General features: G+C 39.2%; 2 protein-coding genes across 5 annotated transcripts in view; both read right to left on the bottom strand.

Moving 5' to 3' along the window:
* The window catches only part of tfam (transcription factor A, mitochondrial), a 70,217-nt gene extending 67,246 nt beyond the window's left edge, over positions 1–2,971 (bottom strand). For 2 of the 3 annotated variants that reach the window (XM_055936020.1, XM_055936011.1), the window contains exons 1-2: positions 2,695–2,971; positions 2,304–2,354 (exon numbers count right to left, since the gene is read on the bottom strand). In XM_055936020.1, the coding sequence (XP_055791995.1) occupies positions 2,304–2,354; positions 2,695–2,780 (137 nt within the window). In that variant the 5' untranslated portion in view covers positions 2,781–2,971. The remainder of the gene's footprint in view (positions 1–2,303; positions 2,355–2,694) is intronic. The other variant, XM_055936029.1, reaches the window with a different exon arrangement.
* A 2,209-nt stretch (positions 2,972–5,180) lies between these two features.
* On the bottom strand, positions 5,181–19,234 carry LOC129863740 (ubiquitin-conjugating enzyme E2 D4-like). Of its 2 annotated transcripts, none has more exons than XM_055935971.1 (7): positions 19,211–19,234; positions 16,022–16,085; positions 15,185–15,216; positions 14,963–15,040; positions 14,754–14,859; positions 6,784–6,877; positions 5,181–6,195 (listed from the first exon to the last, which is right to left on the bottom strand). In XM_055935971.1, the coding sequence occupies exons 1-7, from the start codon at positions 19,217–19,219 to the stop codon at positions 6,150–6,152; spliced, it is 429 nt and encodes a 142-aa protein (XP_055791946.1). In that variant the 5' UTR covers positions 19,220–19,234; the 3' UTR covers positions 5,181–6,149. The 2 variants fall into 2 exon arrangements, with proteins under 2 accessions (XP_055791946.1, XP_055791955.1); XM_055935980.1 differs by lacking the exon at positions 19,211–19,234 and adding an exon at positions 16,686–16,891.
* Between the last annotated feature and the right edge of the window lie 135 nt (positions 19,235–19,369).

The following is a 19,369-nucleotide window of genomic DNA, read 5'->3' as shown; positions in this document are numbered from 1 at the left end:
CCTACTACACGCCCCAATACATTATCCCTACTACACACACGCCCCAATACATTATCCCTACTACACACACGCCCCAATACATTATCCCTGCTACACACACGCCCAATACATTATCCCTACTACACACACCCCGATACATTATCCCTACTACACACCACAATACATTATCCCTACTACATGTCACGATACATTATCCCGACTACACACCACGATACATTATCCCTACAACACACCACAATACATTATCCCTACTACACACACACCACGATACATTATCCCTACAACACACACAACAATACATTATCCCTACTACACACCACACAATACATCGTCCCTACTACACATTAACCCTACAAGATTGTCTAGCCCAGCTGATTTGTTCGGGTCCAGGTTTTGCAGCTCTTTCAGAACATCTGCGATCTGGATTTGGGTGAAGGAGAAGCTGGGGAGGCTCGGGCAAGTAGCTGCGAGGGGCGCGGAGCTGTTGGCTGGGGTTGGGGTAGCCAGGAGGAAAGCATGGCCAGCCGTAAAGAAATGCTTATTGAAATTTTCAATTATCATGGATTTATCGGTGGTGACCGTGTCGCCTAGCCTCAGTGGGCAGCTGGGAGGTGCTCTTGTTCTCCATGGACTTTACAGTGTCCCAAAACTTTTTGGAGTTAGAAATTTGCATCCTGTAGCTCTGTTTGAAAAAGCTAGCCTTTGCTTTCCTGACTGACTGTGTGTATTGGTTCCTGACTTCCCTGAACAGTTGCATATTGCCCTATTCGATGCTATTGCAGTCCGCCACAGGATGTTTTTGTGCTGGTCAAGGACAGTCAGGTCTGGAGTGAACCAAGGGCTATATCTGTTCTTAGTTCTACATTTTTTGAAAGGGGCATGCTTATTTAAGATGGTGAGGAAATTACTTTTAAAGAACGACCAAGCATCCTCGACTGACGGGATGAGGTCAATATCCTTCCAGGACACCTGGCCAGGTCGATTAGAAAGGCCTGCTCACTGAAGTGTTTTAGGGAGCGTTTGACAGTGATGAGGGGTGGTCGTTTGACCGCGGACCCATAGCGGATGCAGGCAATGAGGCAATGATCGCTGAGATCCTGATTGAAAACACCAGAGGTGTATTTGGAGGGCAAGTTAGTCAGGATAATATCGATGAGGGTGCCCATGTTTACGGATTTAGGGTTGTACCTGGTGGTTTCCTTGATAATTTGTGTGAGATTGAGGGCATCTAGCTTAAATTGAAGGACTGCTGGGGTGTTAAGCATATCCCAGTTTAGGTCACCTAACAGAACGAACTCTGAAGATAGATGGGGGGCAATCAATTCACATATGGTGTCCAGGGCACAGCTGGGAGCTGAGGGGGGTCTATAACTGGCGGCAACAGTAAGAGACTTATTTCTGGAGAGATTCATTTTTAAACTAGAAGCTCGAACTGTTTGGGTATAGACCTGGAAAGTATGACAGAACTTTGCAGGCTATCTCTGCAGTAGATTGCAACTCCTCCCCCTTTGGCAGTTCTATCTTGACGGAAAATGTTGTAGTTGGGTATGGAAATCTCAAGAGTTTTTGGTGAACTTCCTAAGCCAGGATTCAGACACGGCAAGGATTGGCGGAGTGTCAGGGTTGGCGGAGTGTGCTAAAGCAGTGAGTAAAACAAACTTAGGGAGGAGGCTTCTGATGTTAACATGCATGAAACCAAGGCTTTTACAGTTAGAGAAGTCAACAAATGAGAGTGCCTGGGAACACGCAGGGCCTGGGTTAGGCTCCACATCACCGAGGAACAGAGGAGGAGTAGGATGAGGGTACGGTTAAAGGCTAGCAAAACTGGTCGTCTAGTGCGTTGGGGACAGAGAATAAAAGGAGCAGAATTCTGGGCGTGGTAGAATAGATTCAGGGCATAATGTGCAGACAGGGGTATGGTGGGGTGCGGGTACAGTGGAGGTAAGCCCAGGCACCGGGTGATGATAAGAGAGATTGCGTCTCTGGACACACTGGTTATACTGGGTGAGGTCACCGCATGTGTGGCAGATGGGACAAAGGAGGTATCTAAGGCATGTACAGTGGGACTAGGGACTCGGCAGTAAACTAAAACAATGATAATTATCCTAAACAACAGTATACAAGGCATATTGACATTTGAGAGAGACAAAAAGCGAGGCATAAAGCAATCACAGGTGTTGATTGGGAGAGCTAGTTAAGACAACAACGGGTAAGACAACAGCTAATCAGCTAAGACAACAACATGTGATGAATGGGCAGAGAGGGTCGGTTCACTACACAGAAAGGTAAATAAAGTGGAGTACCGTGATAAATGAACCGTCCAGCAGGCACCAGCCCCCGTCCAAACAGGAGGCCTTTTACAGTCATTGTAAATAATAAGAATTTGTTCTTAACTGACTTGCCAATTTTTAAAGGTTAAAAACATTTGACAAAATAAAACATGTCCTTGGACACCGGTCAGTGCCAGTCAAGCTAACGTTAGCTAACCCTAGCTAGCTAACTAACTTGGCTCTAATTAGACTAATACTGGCGTGATAGCTGGAAATAAAGCAATTCCTTTGCAGAGTTGGCTTTATGAATGTCCAAAAATCTAAAATACCAATGAGAAATTGTACAGGGTGGCTTACTAACTACCTACCTAACACAGCTAAAACGATCTATCTATACAACGGGAAGTTTTGCTCCTTGGGTTACCTTGTGAGACTGGATGCGTTGGAGAAGAGACTGAATGACTTTTTCAAAAGGCTAACACCAGAAAACATAAGCCCGAAAGGCGCCATGTCTGGTTGAATGCACTAGACGGTCAGAATAGAGCTATGAAAGACACAACAATGGTACTGTCCCGGACTGACTGGCTCACACGTTTCTGGTTGTTTATTAGCTACCTAATTCAATAATGTCCGTTTGCCCCTGCCATGCACGGATAACGCGCCTTCACCATCGCGCTGCATTGTGGGATAAGGTCATGGCAGTGTTTACGTAGTTTAAGATTCACTGCAGCACATTCACGAGAAATGGGAACGTCAACCAATTGAAAAATACATGTGACCAATAAATAATCAAGTGACTTTTGAATTACTCTAATAAATTGCCGTGTTCTTGACCCATGGGTTTCATTTATATAAATTATATTTTTTTGTGTTCTTGACCCATGGGTTTCATTTATATAAATTATATTTTTTGCGTTCTTGACCCATGGGTTTCATTGCATTAGTTCTTCTGAGTAGGCGTTGCCAGAAGTCCAATCAGAGCTTCCCAAATGATGATCATTTTGGGGGATGAAAATAGAAAGGCTATATCAACTTTAACAAATTGTACAAACAATTAATTTTATTTACTTTATTTCACCTTTATTTAACCAGGTAGGCCAGTGGAGAACAAGTTCTCATTTACAACTGCGACCTGGCCAAGATAAAGCAAAGCAGTGCGACAAAAACAACAACACAGAGTTACACGAGATAAACAAACGTAATGTCAATAACACAATAGACAAATCTGTATACAGTGTGTGCAAATGAAGTAAGGAGGTAAGGCAATAAATAGGTCATAGTGGCGAAGTAATTACAATTTAGCAGATTAACACTGGAGTGATAGATGTGCAGATGAGGATGTGCAAGTAGAAATACTGGTGTGCAAAAGAGCAGAAAAACAAAAACAATATGGGGATGAGGTAGTTGGTTGGGCTATTTACAGATGGGCTGTGTACAGCTGCAGTGATCGGTAAGCTGCTCTGACAGCTGACGCTTAAAGTTAGTGAGGGAGATATAAGTCTCCAACTTTTAGATTTTTGCTATTCGTTCCAGTCATTGGCAGCAGAGAACTGGAAGGAAAGGCGGCCAAAGTAGGTGCTGGCTTTGGGGATGACTAGTGACATATACCCGCTGGAGTGAGTGCTACGGGTGGGTGTTGCTATGGTGACCAGTGGGCTGAGATAAGGTGGAGCTATACCTAGCAAAGACTTATAGATGACCTGGAGCCAGTGGGTTTGGCGACGAATATGTAGCGAGGACCAGCCAACGAGAGCATACAGGTCGCAGTGGTGGGTAGTATATGGGGCTTTGGTGACAAAACGGATGGCACTGTGATAGACTGCATCCAATTTGCTGAGTAGAGTGTTGGAGGTTATTTTGTAAATGACATCGCCGAAGTTAAGGATCGGTAGGATAGTCAGTTTTACGATGGTATGTTTGGCAGCATGAGTGAAGGAAGCTTTGTTGCGAAATAGGAAGCCGATTCTAGATTTAACTTTGGATTGGAGATACTTAATGTGAGTCAAAAGCTTGTTTGGAGGTTTGTTAACACAGTGTCCAAAGAAGGGCCAGAAGTATACAGAATGGTGTCGTCTGCGTAGAGGTGGATCAAAGAATCACCCGCAGCAAGAGCGACATCCTTGATATATACAGAGAAAAGAGTCAGCCCGAGAATTGAACCCTGTGGCACCCCATAGAGACTGCCAGAGGTCCGGACAATAGGCCCTCCAATTTGACACACTGAACTCTATCTGAGAAGTAGTTAGTGAACCAGACGAGGCAGTCATTAGAGAAACCAAGGCTGTTGAGTCTGCCGATAAGAATACGGTGATTGACAGAGTCAAAAGCCTTGGCCAGGTCGATGAAGACAGCTGCACAGTATTGTCTTTTATGGATGGCGGTGTAAACAATCAGCAACTGGAGTAAGACAGCCTGATGCCCCTTGGCCATACCCAGTAACAGGGGCAGACATGCCCCCATCACTTTCTGTAAGACAGCCTGATGCCCCATGGCCATACCCAGTAACGGGGCCATACTCAGTAACGGGGCCAGACCCAGTAACGGGGCCATACTCAGTAACGGGGCCATACTCAGTAACGGGGCCAGACCCAGTAACGGGGCCATACCCAGTAACGGGGCCAGACCCAGTAACGGGGCCATACCCAGTAACGGGGTCATACTCATCACACTTTGATCAGAAGAGTCACCATCTGAATCTCCATCCAGTGGTCTGCACTCATTTCCCTGGCAGTGTCTTTCAGGAGTCAGCAGTTCCCCCTCAACTCACTGTGAGCATCATTCACTCCACTGAACACGTTGAGCCTTTAAACCAGTGGAATATTTAACCCGTAATAAAACTAACTCATGCTTACCTCAGGACAAATTTCCATCCTTTCAACAGCAGTGAATTAGAACACATGAACATTAATAAAAAGTGTACCATTCTTTAATTATACAAAAGTGTTAAACAGCATAAGCCATAATTGAAGACCCTAAATCACTGTTATTTGCAGAGAATGTATTTCAATGTTTTAATGATACAAGTTCTGACTTAATGCTAAAACAACTAAAGTAGGTCCAGAATAGTTTGATACAATAAAAAAAAAAACGGTAAAATTGGTTTGATTCATCAATTTCCCTCTTTATGGGTGACAGTCATCAGAGCCATGAGTATGTTGTACTCTGTGTTGTATTCTGATGACTGGAACAGCAGGCCACAGTATTCTGATGACTGGAACAGCAGGCTACAGTATTCTGATGACTGGAACAACAGGCTACAGTATTCTGATGACTGGAACGGCAGGCTACAGTATTCTGATGACTGGAACAACAGGCTACAGTATTCTGATGACTGGAACAACAGGCTACAGTATTCTGATGACTGGAACAACAGGCTACAGTATTCTGATGACTGGAACAGCAGGCTACAGTATTCTGATGACTGGAACGGCAGGCTACAGTATTCTGATGACTGGAACGGCAGGCTACAGTATTCTGATGACTGGAACAGCAGGCTACAGTATTCTGATGACTGGAACAGCAGGCTACAGTATTCTGATGACTGGAACAACAGGCTACAGTATTCTGAATGTAACCGTGGGCTACAGTATTCTAATAACTTCCTCTTCCATTCATGAGACGAGAAACAAAAGTTCCCAAAACCAGGAAGTAGGGAGAACAACAATGTACAGTTGTTGTCCCCCATATTTGTCACCCTATAATCACCCTTAATGTACATATGTGCAGTGTATACCCCCTGTAAACACAAAATCATCTAGAGTTCATGGGTTCACATGATAAATGTTGACAGTACAATGTGTTCCATATCACCTAGGTTGACTTTCTATAACCAGAATGTACAGTGTTTAGTGACTTTAAAAAACATCTCCAGGAGGATCTTTACATTGCATACTTCTGGGTCCAATCTCTTGCTAGTCTGTTGTATCTGGAAACAAAATAAATAGGGTTATCTCACAATAACAAAGACAGAAATAATATGAAACAAAGTTGAAGTGTCATCTCTGTTGATCTGCTATAGAATGTTGATCTGCTATAGAATGTTGATCTGCTATAGAATGTTGATCTGCTATAGAATGTTGATCTGCTATAGAATGTTGATCTGCTATAGAATGTTGATCTGCTATAGAATGTTGATCTGCTATAGAATGTTGATCTGCTATAGAATGTTGATCTGCTATAGAATGTTGATCTGCTATAGAATGTTGATCTGCTATAGAATGTTGATCTGCTATAGAATGTTGATCTGCTATAGAATGTTCATCTGCTATAGAATGTTGATCTGCTATAGAATGTTGATCTGCTATAGAATGTTGATCTGCTATAGAATGTTGATCTGCTATAGAATGTTCATCTGCTATAGAATGTTCATCTGCTATAGAATGTTCATCTGCTATAGAATGTTCAAAACCTACTGAAACGATCTAAACAAGTCCTCCGTTATTCAAAGAATTTGGTTCCAGCAGCTCATTGGAGCAAAAAGGCCTAACACTTTACACAGTAACAATATACTCACTTGTCTTTGTCTAGTTTGTAGATCTGTGCTATGTCTGGAACTAGGGGGTCGTCTGGGTTCGGGTCACAAAGCAACGAACATATGGACAACAGAACTGGAAAACAGATGAAGCAACAGGTGATGAAGTTGTGTCTTTAAATGGTCATCGGTATTTCACATTCTATTATATATATCTATATATCTATATATTATTACTATTCTATTACTATCTATATATCTATATATTCACAATCAGTGAGATCGTTCATTCAGATTTAATGATCAGGTTACAGTTATAGGAGGGTTGTAACATTGTGATTTAATGATCAGGTTATAGGAGGGTTGTAACATTGTGATTTAATGATCAGGTTATAGGAGGGTTGTAACATTGTGATTTAATGATCAGGTTATAGTTATAGGAGGGTTGTAATATTGTGATTTAATGATCAGGTTATAGGAGGGTTGTAATGTTGTGATTTAATGATCAGGTTATAGGAGGGTTGTAATATTGTGATTTAATGATCAGGTTATAGGAGGGTTGTAATATTGTGATTTAATGATCAGGTTATAGGAGGGTTGTAACATTGTGATTTAATGATCAGGTTATAGGAGGGTTGTAACATTGTGATTTAATGATCAGGTTATAGGAGGGTTGTAATATTGTGATTTAATGATCAGGTTACAGTTATAGGAGGGTTGTAACATTGTGATTTAATGATCAGGTTACAGTTATAGGAGGATTGTAATGTTGTGATTTAATGATCAGGTTATAGGAGGGTTGTAATATTGTGATTTAATGATCAGGTTACAGTTATAGGAGGGTTGTAATGTTGTGATTTAATGATCAGGTTATAGGAGGGTTGTAATATTGTGATTTAATGATCAGGTTACAGTTATAGGAGGGTTGTAATATTGTGATTTAATGATCAGGTTATAGGAGGGTTGTAATATTGTGATTTAATGATCAGGTTATAGGAGGGTTGTAACATTGTGATTTAATGATCAGGTTATAGGAGGGTTGTAACATTGTGATTTAATGATCAGGTTATAGGAGGGTTGTAACATTGTGATTTAATGATCAGGTTATAGGAGGGTTGTAACATTGTGATTTAATGATCAGGTTATAGGAGGGTTGTAATATTGTGATTTAATGATCAGGTTATAGGAGGGTTGTAACATTGTGATTTAATGATCAGGTTATAGGAGGGTTGTAACATTGTGATTTAATGATCAGGTTATAGTTATAGGAGGGTTGTAACATTGTGATTTAATGATCAGGTTATAGGAGGGTTGTAATATTGTGATTTAATGATCAGGTTACAGTTATAGGAGGGTTGTAATATTGTGATTTAATGATCAGGTTACAGTTATAGGAGGGTTGTAACATTGTGATTTAATGATCAGGTTATAGGAGGGTTGTAACATTGTGATTTAATGATCAGGTTACAGTTATAGGAGGGTTGTAATATTGTGATTTAATGATCAGGTTATAGGAGGGTTGTAACATTGTGATTTAATGATCAGGTTATAGGAGGGTTGTAACATTGTGATTTAATGATCAGGTTATAGGAGGGTTGTAACATTGTGATTTAATGATCAGGTTATAGGAGGGTTGTAACATTGTGATTTAATGATCAGGTTATAGGAGGGTTGTAACATTGTGATTTAATGATCAGGTTACAGTTATAGGAGGGTTGTAACATTGTGATTTAATGATCAGGTTACAGTTATAGGAGGGTTGTAACATTGTGATTTAATGATCAGGTTACAGTTATAGGAGGGTTGTAACATTGTGATTTAATGATCAGGTTACAGTTATAGGAGGGTTGTAACATTGTGATTTAATGATCAGGTTATAGGAGGGTTGTAACATTGTGATTTAATGATCAGGTTATAGGAGGGTTGTAACATTGTGATTTAATGATCAGGTTATAGGAGGGTTGTAACATTGTGATTTAATGATCAGGTTATAGGAGGGTTGTAATATTGTGATTTAATGATCAGGTTATAGGAGGGTTGTAATATTGTGATTTAATGATCAGGTTATAGGAGGGTTGTAACATTGTGATTTAATGATCAGGTTATAGGAGGGTTGTAATGTTGTGATTTAATGATCAGGTTATAGGAGGGTTGTAACATTGTGATTTAATGATCAGGTTATAGGAGGGTTGTAATATTGTGATTTAATGATCAGGTTATAGGAGGGTTGTAACATTGTGATTTAATGATCAGGTTATAGGAGGGTTGTAACATTGTGATTTAATGATCAGGTTATAGGAGGGTTGTAACATTGTGATTTAATGATCAGGTTACAGTTATAGGAGGGTTGTAATATTGTGATTTAATGATCAGGTTATAGGAGGGTTGTAATATTGTGATTTAATGATCAGGTTATAGGAGGGTTGTAACATTGTGATTTAATGATCAGGTTATAGGAGGGTTGTAACATTGTGATTTAATGATCAGGTTACAGTTATAGGAGGGTTGTAACATTGTGATTTAATGATCAGGTTACAGTTATAGGAGGGTTGTAACATTGTGATTTAATGATCAGGTTATAGGAGGGTTGTAACATTGTGATTTAATGATCAGGTTATAGGAGGGTTGTAACATTGTGATTTAATGATCAGGTTATAGGAGGGTTGTAACATTGTGATTTAATGATCAGGTTACAGTTATAGGAGGGTTGTAACATTGTGATTTAATGATCAGGTTACAGTTATAGGAGGGTTGTAACATTGTGATTTAATGATCAGGTTACAGTTATAGGAGGGTTGTAACATTGTGATTTAATGATCAGGTTATAGGAGGGTTGTAACATTGTGATTTAATGATCAGGTTATAGGAGGGTTGTAACATTGTGATTTAATGATCAGGTTATAGGAGGGTTGTAACATTGTGATTTAATGATCAGGTTATAGGAGGGTTGTAATATTGTGATTTAATGATCAGGTTATAGGAGGGTTGTAATATTGTGATTTAATGATCAGGTTATAGGAGGGTTGTAACATTGTGATTTAATGATCAGGTTATAGGAGGGTTGTAATGTTGTGATTTAATGATCAGGTTATAGGAGGGTTGTAACATTGTGATTTAATGATCAGGTTATAGGAGGGTTGTAATATTGTGATTTAATGATCAGGTTATAGGAGGGTTGTAACATTGTGATTTAATGATCAGGTTATAGGAGGGTTGTAACATTGTGATTTAATGATCAGGTTATAGGAGGGTTGTAACATTGTGATTTAATGATCAGGTTATAGGAGGGTTGTAACATTGTGATTTAATGATCAGGTTATAGGAGGGTTGTAACATTGTGATTTAATGATCAGGTTATAGGAGGGTTGTAACATTGTGATTTAATGATCAGGTTATAGGAGGGTTGTAACATTGTGATTTAATGATCAGGTTATAGGAGGGTTGTAACATTGTGATTTAATGATCAGGTTATAGGAGGGTTGTAACATTGTGATTTAATGATCAGGTTATAGGAGGGTTGTAACATTGTGATTTAATGATCAGGTTATAGGAGGGTTGTAACATTGTGATTTAATGATCAGGTTATAGGAGGGTTGTAATGTTGTGATTTAATGATCAGGTTATAGGAGGGTTGTAATATTGTGATTTAATGATCAGGTTATAGGAGGGTTGTAATGTTGTGATTTAATGATCAGGTTACAGTTATAGGAGGGTTGTAACATTGTGATTTAATGATCAGGTTACAGTTATAGGAGGGTTGTAACATTGTGATTTAATGATCAGGTTACAGTTATAGGAGGGTTGTAACATTGTGATTTAATGATCAGGTTATAGGAGGGTTGTAATATTGTGATTTAATGATCAGGTTATAGGAGGGTTGTAACATTGTGATTTAATGATCAGGTTATAGGAGGGTTGTAACATTGTGATTTAATGATCAGGTTATAGGAGGGTTGTAACATTGTGATTTAATGATCAGGTTATAGGAGGGTTGTAACATTGTGATTTAATGATCAGGTTATAGGAGGGTTGTAACATTGTGATTTAATGATCAGGTTATAGGAGGGTTGTAACATTGTGATTTAATGATCAGGTTACAGTTATAGGAGGGTTGTAACATTGTGATTTAATGATCAGGTTATAGGAGGGTTGTAACATTGTGATTTAATGATCAGGTTATAGGAGGGTTGTAACATTGTGATTTAATGATCAGGTTATAGGAGGGTTGTAACATTGTGATTTAATGATCAGGTTATAGGAGGGTTGTAACATTGTGATTTAATGATCAGGTTATAGTTATAGGAGGGTTGTAATATTGTGATTTAATGATCAGGTTATAGGAGGGTTGTAATGTTGTGATTTAATGATCAGGTTATAGGAGGGTTGTAATATTGTGATTTAATGATCAGGTTATAGGAGGGTTGTAATATTGTGATTTAATGATCAGGTTATAGGAGGGTTGTAACATTGTGATTTAATGATCAGGTTATAGGAGGGTTGTAACATTGTGATTTAATGATCAGGTTATAGGAGGGTTGTAATATTGTGATTTAATGATCAGGTTACAGTTATAGGAGGGTTGTAACATTGTGATTTAATGATCAGGTTACAGTTATAGGAGGATTGTAATGTTGTGATTTAATGATCAGGTTATAGGAGGGTTGTAATATTGTGATTTAATGATCAGGTTACAGTTATAGGAGGGTTGTAATGTTGTGATTTAATGATCAGGTTATAGGAGGGTTGTAATATTGTGATTTAATGATCAGGTTACAGTTATAGGAGGGTTGTAATATTGTGATTTAATGATCAGGTTATAGGAGGGTTGTAATATTGTGATTTAATGATCAGGTTATAGGAGGGTTGTAACATTGTGATTTAATGATCAGGTTATAGGAGGGTTGTAACATTGTGATTTAATGATCAGGTTATAGGAGGGTTGTAACATTGTGATTTAATGATCAGGTTATAGGAGGGTTGTAACATTGTGATTTAATGATCAGGTTATAGGAGGGTTGTAATATTGTGATTTAATGATCAGGTTATAGGAGGGTTGTAACATTGTGATTTAATGATCAGGTTATAGGAGGGTTGTAACATTGTGATTTAATGATCAGGTTATAGTTATAGGAGGGTTGTAACATTGTGATTTAATGATCAGGTTATAGGAGGGTTGTAATATTGTGATTTAATGATCAGGTTACAGTTATAGGAGGGTTGTAATATTGTGATTTAATGATCAGGTTACAGTTATAGGAGGGTTGTAACATTGTGATTTAATGATCAGGTTATAGGAGGTTTGTAACATTGTGATTTAATGATCAGGTTACAGTTATAGGAGGGTTGTAATATTGTGATTTAATGATCAGGTTATAGGAGGGTTGTAACATTGTGATTTAATGATCAGGTTATAGGAGGGTTGTAACATTGTGATTTAATGATCAGGTTATAGGAGGGTTGTAACATTGTGATTTAATGATCAGGTTATAGGAGGGTTGTAACATTGTGATTTAATGATCAGGTTATAGGAGGGTTGTAACATTGTGATTTAATGATCAGGTTACAGTTATAGGAGGGTTGTAACATTGTGATTTAATGATCAGGTTACAGTTATAGGAGGGTTGTAACATTGTGATTTAATGATCAGGTTACAGTTATAGGAGGGTTGTAACATTGTGATTTAATGATCAGGTTACAGTTATAGGAGGGTTGTAACATTGTGATTTAATGATCAGGTTATAGGAGGGTTGTAACATTGTGATTTAATGATCAGGTTATAGGAGGGTTGTAACATTGTGATTTAATGATCAGGTTATAGGAGGGTTGTAACATTGTGATTTAATGATCAGGTTATAGGAGGGTTGTAATATTGTGATTTAATGATCAGGTTATAGGAGGGTTGTAATATTGTGATTTAATGATCAGGTTATAGGAGGGTTGTAACATTGTGATTTAATGATCAGGTTATAGGAGGGTTGTAATGTTGTGATTTAATGATCAGGTTATAGGAGGGTTGTAACATTGTGATTTAATGATCAGGTTATAGGAGGGTTGTAATATTGTGATTTAATGATCAGGTTATAGGAGGGTTGTAACATTGTGATTTAATGATCAGGTTATAGGAGGGTTGTAACATTGTGATTTAATGATCAGGTTATAGGAGGGTTGTAACATTGTGATTTAATGATCAGGTTACAGTTATAGGAGGGTTGTAATATTGTGATTTAATGATCAGGTTATAGGAGGGTTGTAATATTGTGATTTAATGATCAGGTTATAGGAGGGTTGTAACATTGTGATTTAATGATCAGGTTATAGGAGGGTTGTAACATTGTGATTTAATGATCAGGTTACAGTTATAGGAGGGTTGTAACATTGTGATTTAATGATCAGGTTACAGTTATAGGAGGGTTGTAACATTGTGATTTAATGATCAGGTTATAGGAGGGTTGTAACATTGTGATTTAATGATCAGGTTACAGTTATATGAGGGTTGTAATATTGTGATTTAATGATCAGGTTATAGGAGGGTTGTAATGTTGTGATTTAATGATCAGGTTATAGGAGGGTTGTAACATTGTGATTTAATGATCAGGTTACAGTTATAGGAGGGTTGTAACATTGTGATTTAATGATCAGGTTATAGGAGGGTTGTAACATTGTGATTTAATGATCAGGTTATAGGAGGGTTGTAACATTGTGATTTAATGATCAGGTTACAGTTATAGGAGGGTTGTAATGTTGTGATTTAATGATCAGGTTATAGGAGGGTTGTAACATTGTGATTTAATGATCAGGTTATAGGAGGGTTGTAATATTGTGATTTAATGATCAGGTTATAGGAGGGTTGTAACATTGTGATTTAATGATCAGGTTATAGGAGGGTTGTAACATTGTGATTTAATGATCAGGTTATAGGAGGGTTGTAACATTGTGATTTAATGATCAGGTTATAGGAGGGTTGTAACATTGTGATTTAATGATCAGGTTATAGGAGGGTTGTAACATTGTGATTTAATGATCAGGTTATAGGAGGGTTGTAACATTGTGATTTAATGATCAGGTTATAGGAGGGTTGTAATATTGTGATTTAATGATCAGGTTATAGGAGGGTTGTAATGTTGTGATTTAATGATCAGGTTACAGTTATAGGAGGGTTGTAACATTGTGATTTAATGATCAGGTTACAGTTATAGGAGGGTTGTAACATTGTGATTTAATGATCAGGTTACAGTTATAGGAGGGTTGTAACATTGTGATTTAATGATCAGGTTATAGGAGGGTTGTAATATTGTGATTTAATGATCAGGTTATAGGAGGGTTGTAACATTGTGATTTAATGATCAGGTTATAGGAGGGTTGTAACATTGTGATTTAATGATCAGGTTATAGGAGGGTTGTAACATTGTGATTTAATGATCAGGTTATAGGAGGGTTGTAACATTGTGATTTAATGATCAGGTTATAGGAGGGTTGTAACATTGTGATTTAATGATCAGGTTATAGGAGGGTTGTAACATTGTGATTTAATGATCAGGTTACAGTTATAGGAGGGTTGTAACATTGTGATTTAATGATCAGGTTATAGGAGGGTTGTAACATTGTGATTTAATGATCAGGTTATAGGAGGGTTGTAACATTGTGATTTAATGATCAGGTTATAGGAGGGTTGTAACATTGTGATTTAATGATCAGGTTATAGGAGGGTTGTAATGTTGTGATTTAATGATCAGGTTATAGGAGGGTTGTAACATTGTGATTTAATGATCAGGTTATAGGAGGGTTGTAACATTGTGATTTAATGATCAGGTTATAGGAGGGTTGTAATAGAACATTCTACAAGTGTTGGATGGAACAATGCTTTAACATGGAACCAGGCGTGTCATTTCTACCAGTCAGCCAGCTACATTGTGGCAGCATGTGTAGTAAAGTAACCAGGCCTGTCATTTCTACCAGTCAGCCAGCTACATTGTGGCAGCATGTGTAGTAAAGTACCAACCCAGTTCTCTCACCTTTTGATACAGTTAATGCTGGAGACCACTGGGATCGCAAGATGTCCAAGCAAATGCTCCCGTTACTGTTGATGTTTGGATGATAGATCTTCGTTGTGAACGCTACCTGTAGAAAGATGGACATGGGTTTATGTTCAATTTATCCACGAGGACCATTCTTTAGCAACAGTTTAATGATGTAACGACCTCCATAACAAATCAATTCTTACCTTTGGTGGCTTGAAGGGATAGTCGGTGGGGAAGTGGATTGTGAGAAAGAAGACCCCACTTTGGTACGGACTATCACCCTAGGAATAACAGGAACAGATATACATTGTTATAAATGATGAAAATGTACAATAAAATGATTTCAATACCCATTCATACCTATTGTTCAGATGACCCATGTTGCAATCATTAAACCACACACATTCTTTTGAAGTCATACTCACTGGCCCCATTATTGTTGCTTGCCAATGGAACACTGGAATATAGAAAGAGAACATGTATTAGGCCTATAGAGCATCACTTCACCAGGTAGGGCCTATACAACCAGTCCCTCTAGGTAGGGCCTATACAACCAGCCCTAGTCCCTCTAGGTAGGGCCTATACAACCAGCCCTAGTCCATCTAGGTAGGGCCTATACAACCAGCCCTAGTCCATCTAGGTAGGGCCTATACAACCAGCCCTAGTCCATCTAGGTAGGGCCTATACAACCAGCCCTAGTCCATCTAGGTAGGGCCTATACAACCAGCCCCTCTAGGTAGGGCCTATACAACCAGCCCCTCCAGGTAGGGCCTATACAACCAGCCCTAGTCCCTCTAGGTAGGGCCTATACAACCAGCCCTAGTCCCTCTAGGTAGGGCCTATACAACCAGCCCTAGTCCATCTAGGTAGGGCCTATACAACCAGCCCTAGTCCATCTAGGTAGGGCCTATACAACCAGCCCTAGTCCATCTAGGTAGGGCCTATACAACCAGCCCCTATAGGTAGGGCCTATACAACCAGCCCCTCCAGGTAGGGCCTATACAACCAGCCCTAGTCCCTCTAGGTAGGGCCTATACAACCAGTCCCTCTAGGTAGGGCCTATACAACCAGCCCCTCCAGGTAGGGCCTATACAACCAGCCCTAGTCCCTCTAGGTAGGGCCTATACAACCAGCCCTAGTCCCTCTAGGTAGGGCCTATACAACCAGCCCTAGTCCCTCTAGGTAGGGCCTATACAACCAGCCCTAGTCCATCTCCCCTTCACCGGATATAGACTACATTACCCTCAGAGTCCTAAACTTACAGTCCTCTCCCACGGGTCCAGCAGAGCACTGTGCTGGCGGATCCCTCTGCAGGTCATGAAGCTCCTAGGGGACAAAACAAGTCAGACAAGTAGTGCTAAGGGTTACACATGAAACTGAAAGTTGTCCTTGAGGACTAGGTCAGATACATTTTAAATCCACGAAAAAGCTGGGTTTCTTAATAAACATGTCCCTAGTCATAACTTTATTCGTTGATATATTTGACTGTAATAATGATAGGCCTACTTCATAATGCCCTGCCTTAGCTACAACCTCAAGTCAAATTAGACTAGTTATCATTACAACATGAACAGGTGCTGCGCCTAAATAAGAGTATTTAGCATCAATAGTCCTGGACAGGGGTTGAATGGCTGACAAAGAAAATGACAATCTAGTTCAGACGTGGTGCCATACCATGATATCATGCTAAACATTAAGATTGTGGGCCGGGTTAATGAATTGTTAACTAGCCTCCTCGTATGTGTGCAGTCTAACTAGATAGCTAGCTACATGGTTAGGATTCGTTTTGAAATGAACCAATTATCTAGCTAGCGTAACATTAACAAACAATAACTTTCCGATAGATGACGTTCGGCTCGGTGAGGCTAACGTTAGTTAGCTAGCCACCCTGGCACAGCTAGCCACAATGCTAGCTAACCATCTTACCTTCTGTATTCTTTTCAGTGCCATGGTGACCAACTTAGTCAAATGCCCCTAAGTACTCGTCGACTTCGTATTTTCTTAGATGTCTACTTTACTAGTATTGCTTAAAAGGTAAAGGTATTTTATTTCCCTGAGTAGATCGCCAAGACAAGGGTGTGTGTTTGTGGTTCTCTATTGTTTCCGCTTTCTGTTTACGGTCGGCTATAAACAAGGGGGTTTGGGGGATTGTAGTTCCTCTACGGAAAATGTAGTTTTGTTCCGCTCCCAGTAGCATTATGCACAATGCATTTCTACCTTTCAACAACGATTGATTATTGAAATAACATATTTCAATCCCAGAACAACAGCAAAGGACCTTGTGAAGATGCTAGAGGAAACAGGTACAAAAGTATCTATATCCAGAGTAAAACGAGTCCTATTTCGACATAACCTGAAAGTCCGCTCAGCAAGGAAGAAGCCACTGCTTCAAAACCGCCATAAAAATCCCAAACTACGGTTTGCAACTGCACATGGGGACAAAGATTGTACTTTTTGTAGAAATGTCCTCTGGTCTGGTGAAACAAAAATAGAGAATTTTCGCCATAATGACCATCGTTATGTTTGGAGGAAAAAGGGGGAAGCTTGCAAGCCGAAGAACACCATCCCAACCGTGAAGCACGGGGGTGGCAGCATCATGTGGTGGGGGTGCTTTGCTGCAGGAGGGACTGGTGCACTTCACAAAATAGATGGCATCATGAGGTTGGAAAATTATGTGGATATATTGAAGCAACATCTCAAGACATCAGTCAGGAAGTTAAAGCTTGGTTGCAAATGGGTCTTCCAAATGGACAATGACCCCAAGCATACTTCCAAAATTGTGGCAAACTGATTTAAGGACAACAAAGTCAAGGTATTGGAGTGGCCATCACAAAGCCCGGACCTCAATCCCATAGAAAATTATGGGCAGAACTGAAAAAGCGTGTGCGAGCAAGGAGGCCTACAAACCTGAGTTAGTTACACCAGCTCTGTCAGGAGGAATTGGCCAAAATTCACCCAACTTATTGTGGGAAGCTTGTGGAAGGTACCTGAAACATTTCACCCAAGTTAAACAATTTAAAGGCAATGCTACCAAATACTAATTGAGTGTATTCTGACCCACTGGGAATGTGATGAAAGAAATAAAAGCTGAAATAAATCATTCTCTCTAATATTATTCTGACATTTCACGTTCTTAAAATAAAGCGGTGATCCTAAATGACCTAAAACAGGGAATTTTTACGAGGATTAAATGTCAGGAGTTGTGAAAAACTGAGTTTAAATGTATTTGGCTAAGGTGTATGTAAACTTCTGACAAATGATTAGGACATGTATTCACCTTCATTGGTGTTCCATGATTAGGACATGTATTCACCTTCATTGGTGTTCCATGATTAGGACATGTATTCACCTTCATTGGTGTTCCATGATTAGGACATGTAGTCACCTTCATTGGTGTTCCATGATTAGGACATGTATTCACCTTCATTGGTGTTCCATGATAAGGACATGTGAACACCTTCATTGGTGTTCCATGATTAGGACATGTAATCACCTTCATTGGTGTTCCATGATTAGGACATGTAAACACCTTCATTGGTGTTCCATGATTAGGACATGTAATCACCTTCATTGGTGTTCCATGATTAGGACATGTAATCACCTTCATTGGTGTTCCATGATTAGGACATGTAATCACCTTCATTGGTGTTCCATGATTAGGACATGTATTCACCTTCATTGGTGTTCCATGATAAGGACATGTATTCACCTTCATTGGTGTTCCATGATAAGGACATGTAAACACCTTCATTGGTGTTCCATGATTAGGACATGTAAACACCTTCATTGGTGTTCCATGATTAGGACATGTAAACACCTTCATTGGTGTTCCATGATGAGGACATGTAATCACCTTCATTGGTGTTCCATGATTAGGACATGTATTCACCTTCATTGGTGTTCCATGATTAGGACATGTATTCACCTTCATTGGTGTTCCATGATTAGGACATGTAAACACCTTCATTGGTGTTCCATGATTAGGACATGTATTCACCTTCATTGGTGTTCCATGATGAGGACATGTAATCACCTTCATTGGTGTTCCATGATTAGGACATGTATTCACCTTCATTGGTGTTCCATGATTAGGACATGTAAACACCTTCCTCGGTGTTCCATGATTAGGACATGTAATCACCTTCATTGGTGTTCCATGATTAGGACATGTATTCACCTTCATTGGTGTTCCATGATTAGGACATGTAATCACCTTCATTGGTGTTCCTATACAACCTATACAACAAATAACATTGTCGCTGTGGTAGAACATTTATTTTGATTGGCGATTTTCTGCATGTATCAGAGTACCATTATGTAGCCTGATTTCAGATGTTTCCATGTAAACATGATTATTAGGCAAATCGTTCTTGCAAAGCATGTAAACGTTTTAATCAACTATTATATTAATCCGACTATCCACAATAATCGCGTTATTATATGCATGTCACCTTTCTCATTGGCGCTGCCCATGTCACAGATACAGAAACGTTTTGCAACTGAATCGGCATCATATTACACCCCTGCTGTATCCTGTAAACGTGACGATTCAACTTTGACTTGATTTTGAGTGCAGATTGAATTTGATGATGATTGATTACTAATGCCTG

The sequence above is a fragment of the Salvelinus fontinalis genome, chromosome 1, assembly GCF_029448725.1.
Source record: "Salvelinus fontinalis isolate EN_2023a chromosome 1, ASM2944872v1, whole genome shotgun sequence".
In the NCBI taxonomy this organism is placed as follows: domain Eukaryota; kingdom Metazoa; phylum Chordata; class Actinopteri; order Salmoniformes; family Salmonidae; genus Salvelinus; species Salvelinus fontinalis.
This window is presented reverse-complemented; position numbering and strand designations above follow the sequence as displayed.

What these genes read in the sequence shown, in the direction of transcription:
- LOC129863740 (XM_055935980.1), bottom strand. Translation starts at nt 16,709, where the DNA reads ATGGCACTGAAAAGAATACAGAAG. An exon ending in CACTGAAAAGAATACAGAAG is followed by an intron (nt 16,086 to 16,685) that starts GTAAGATGGTTA and finishes TTTGTCCCCTAG; the next exon opens with GAGCTTCATGACCTGCAGAG. An exon ending in TGGACCCGTGGGAGAGGACT is followed by an intron (nt 15,217 to 16,021) that starts GTAAGTTTAGGA and finishes TCTATATTCCAG; the next exon opens with TGTTCCATTGGCAAGCAACA.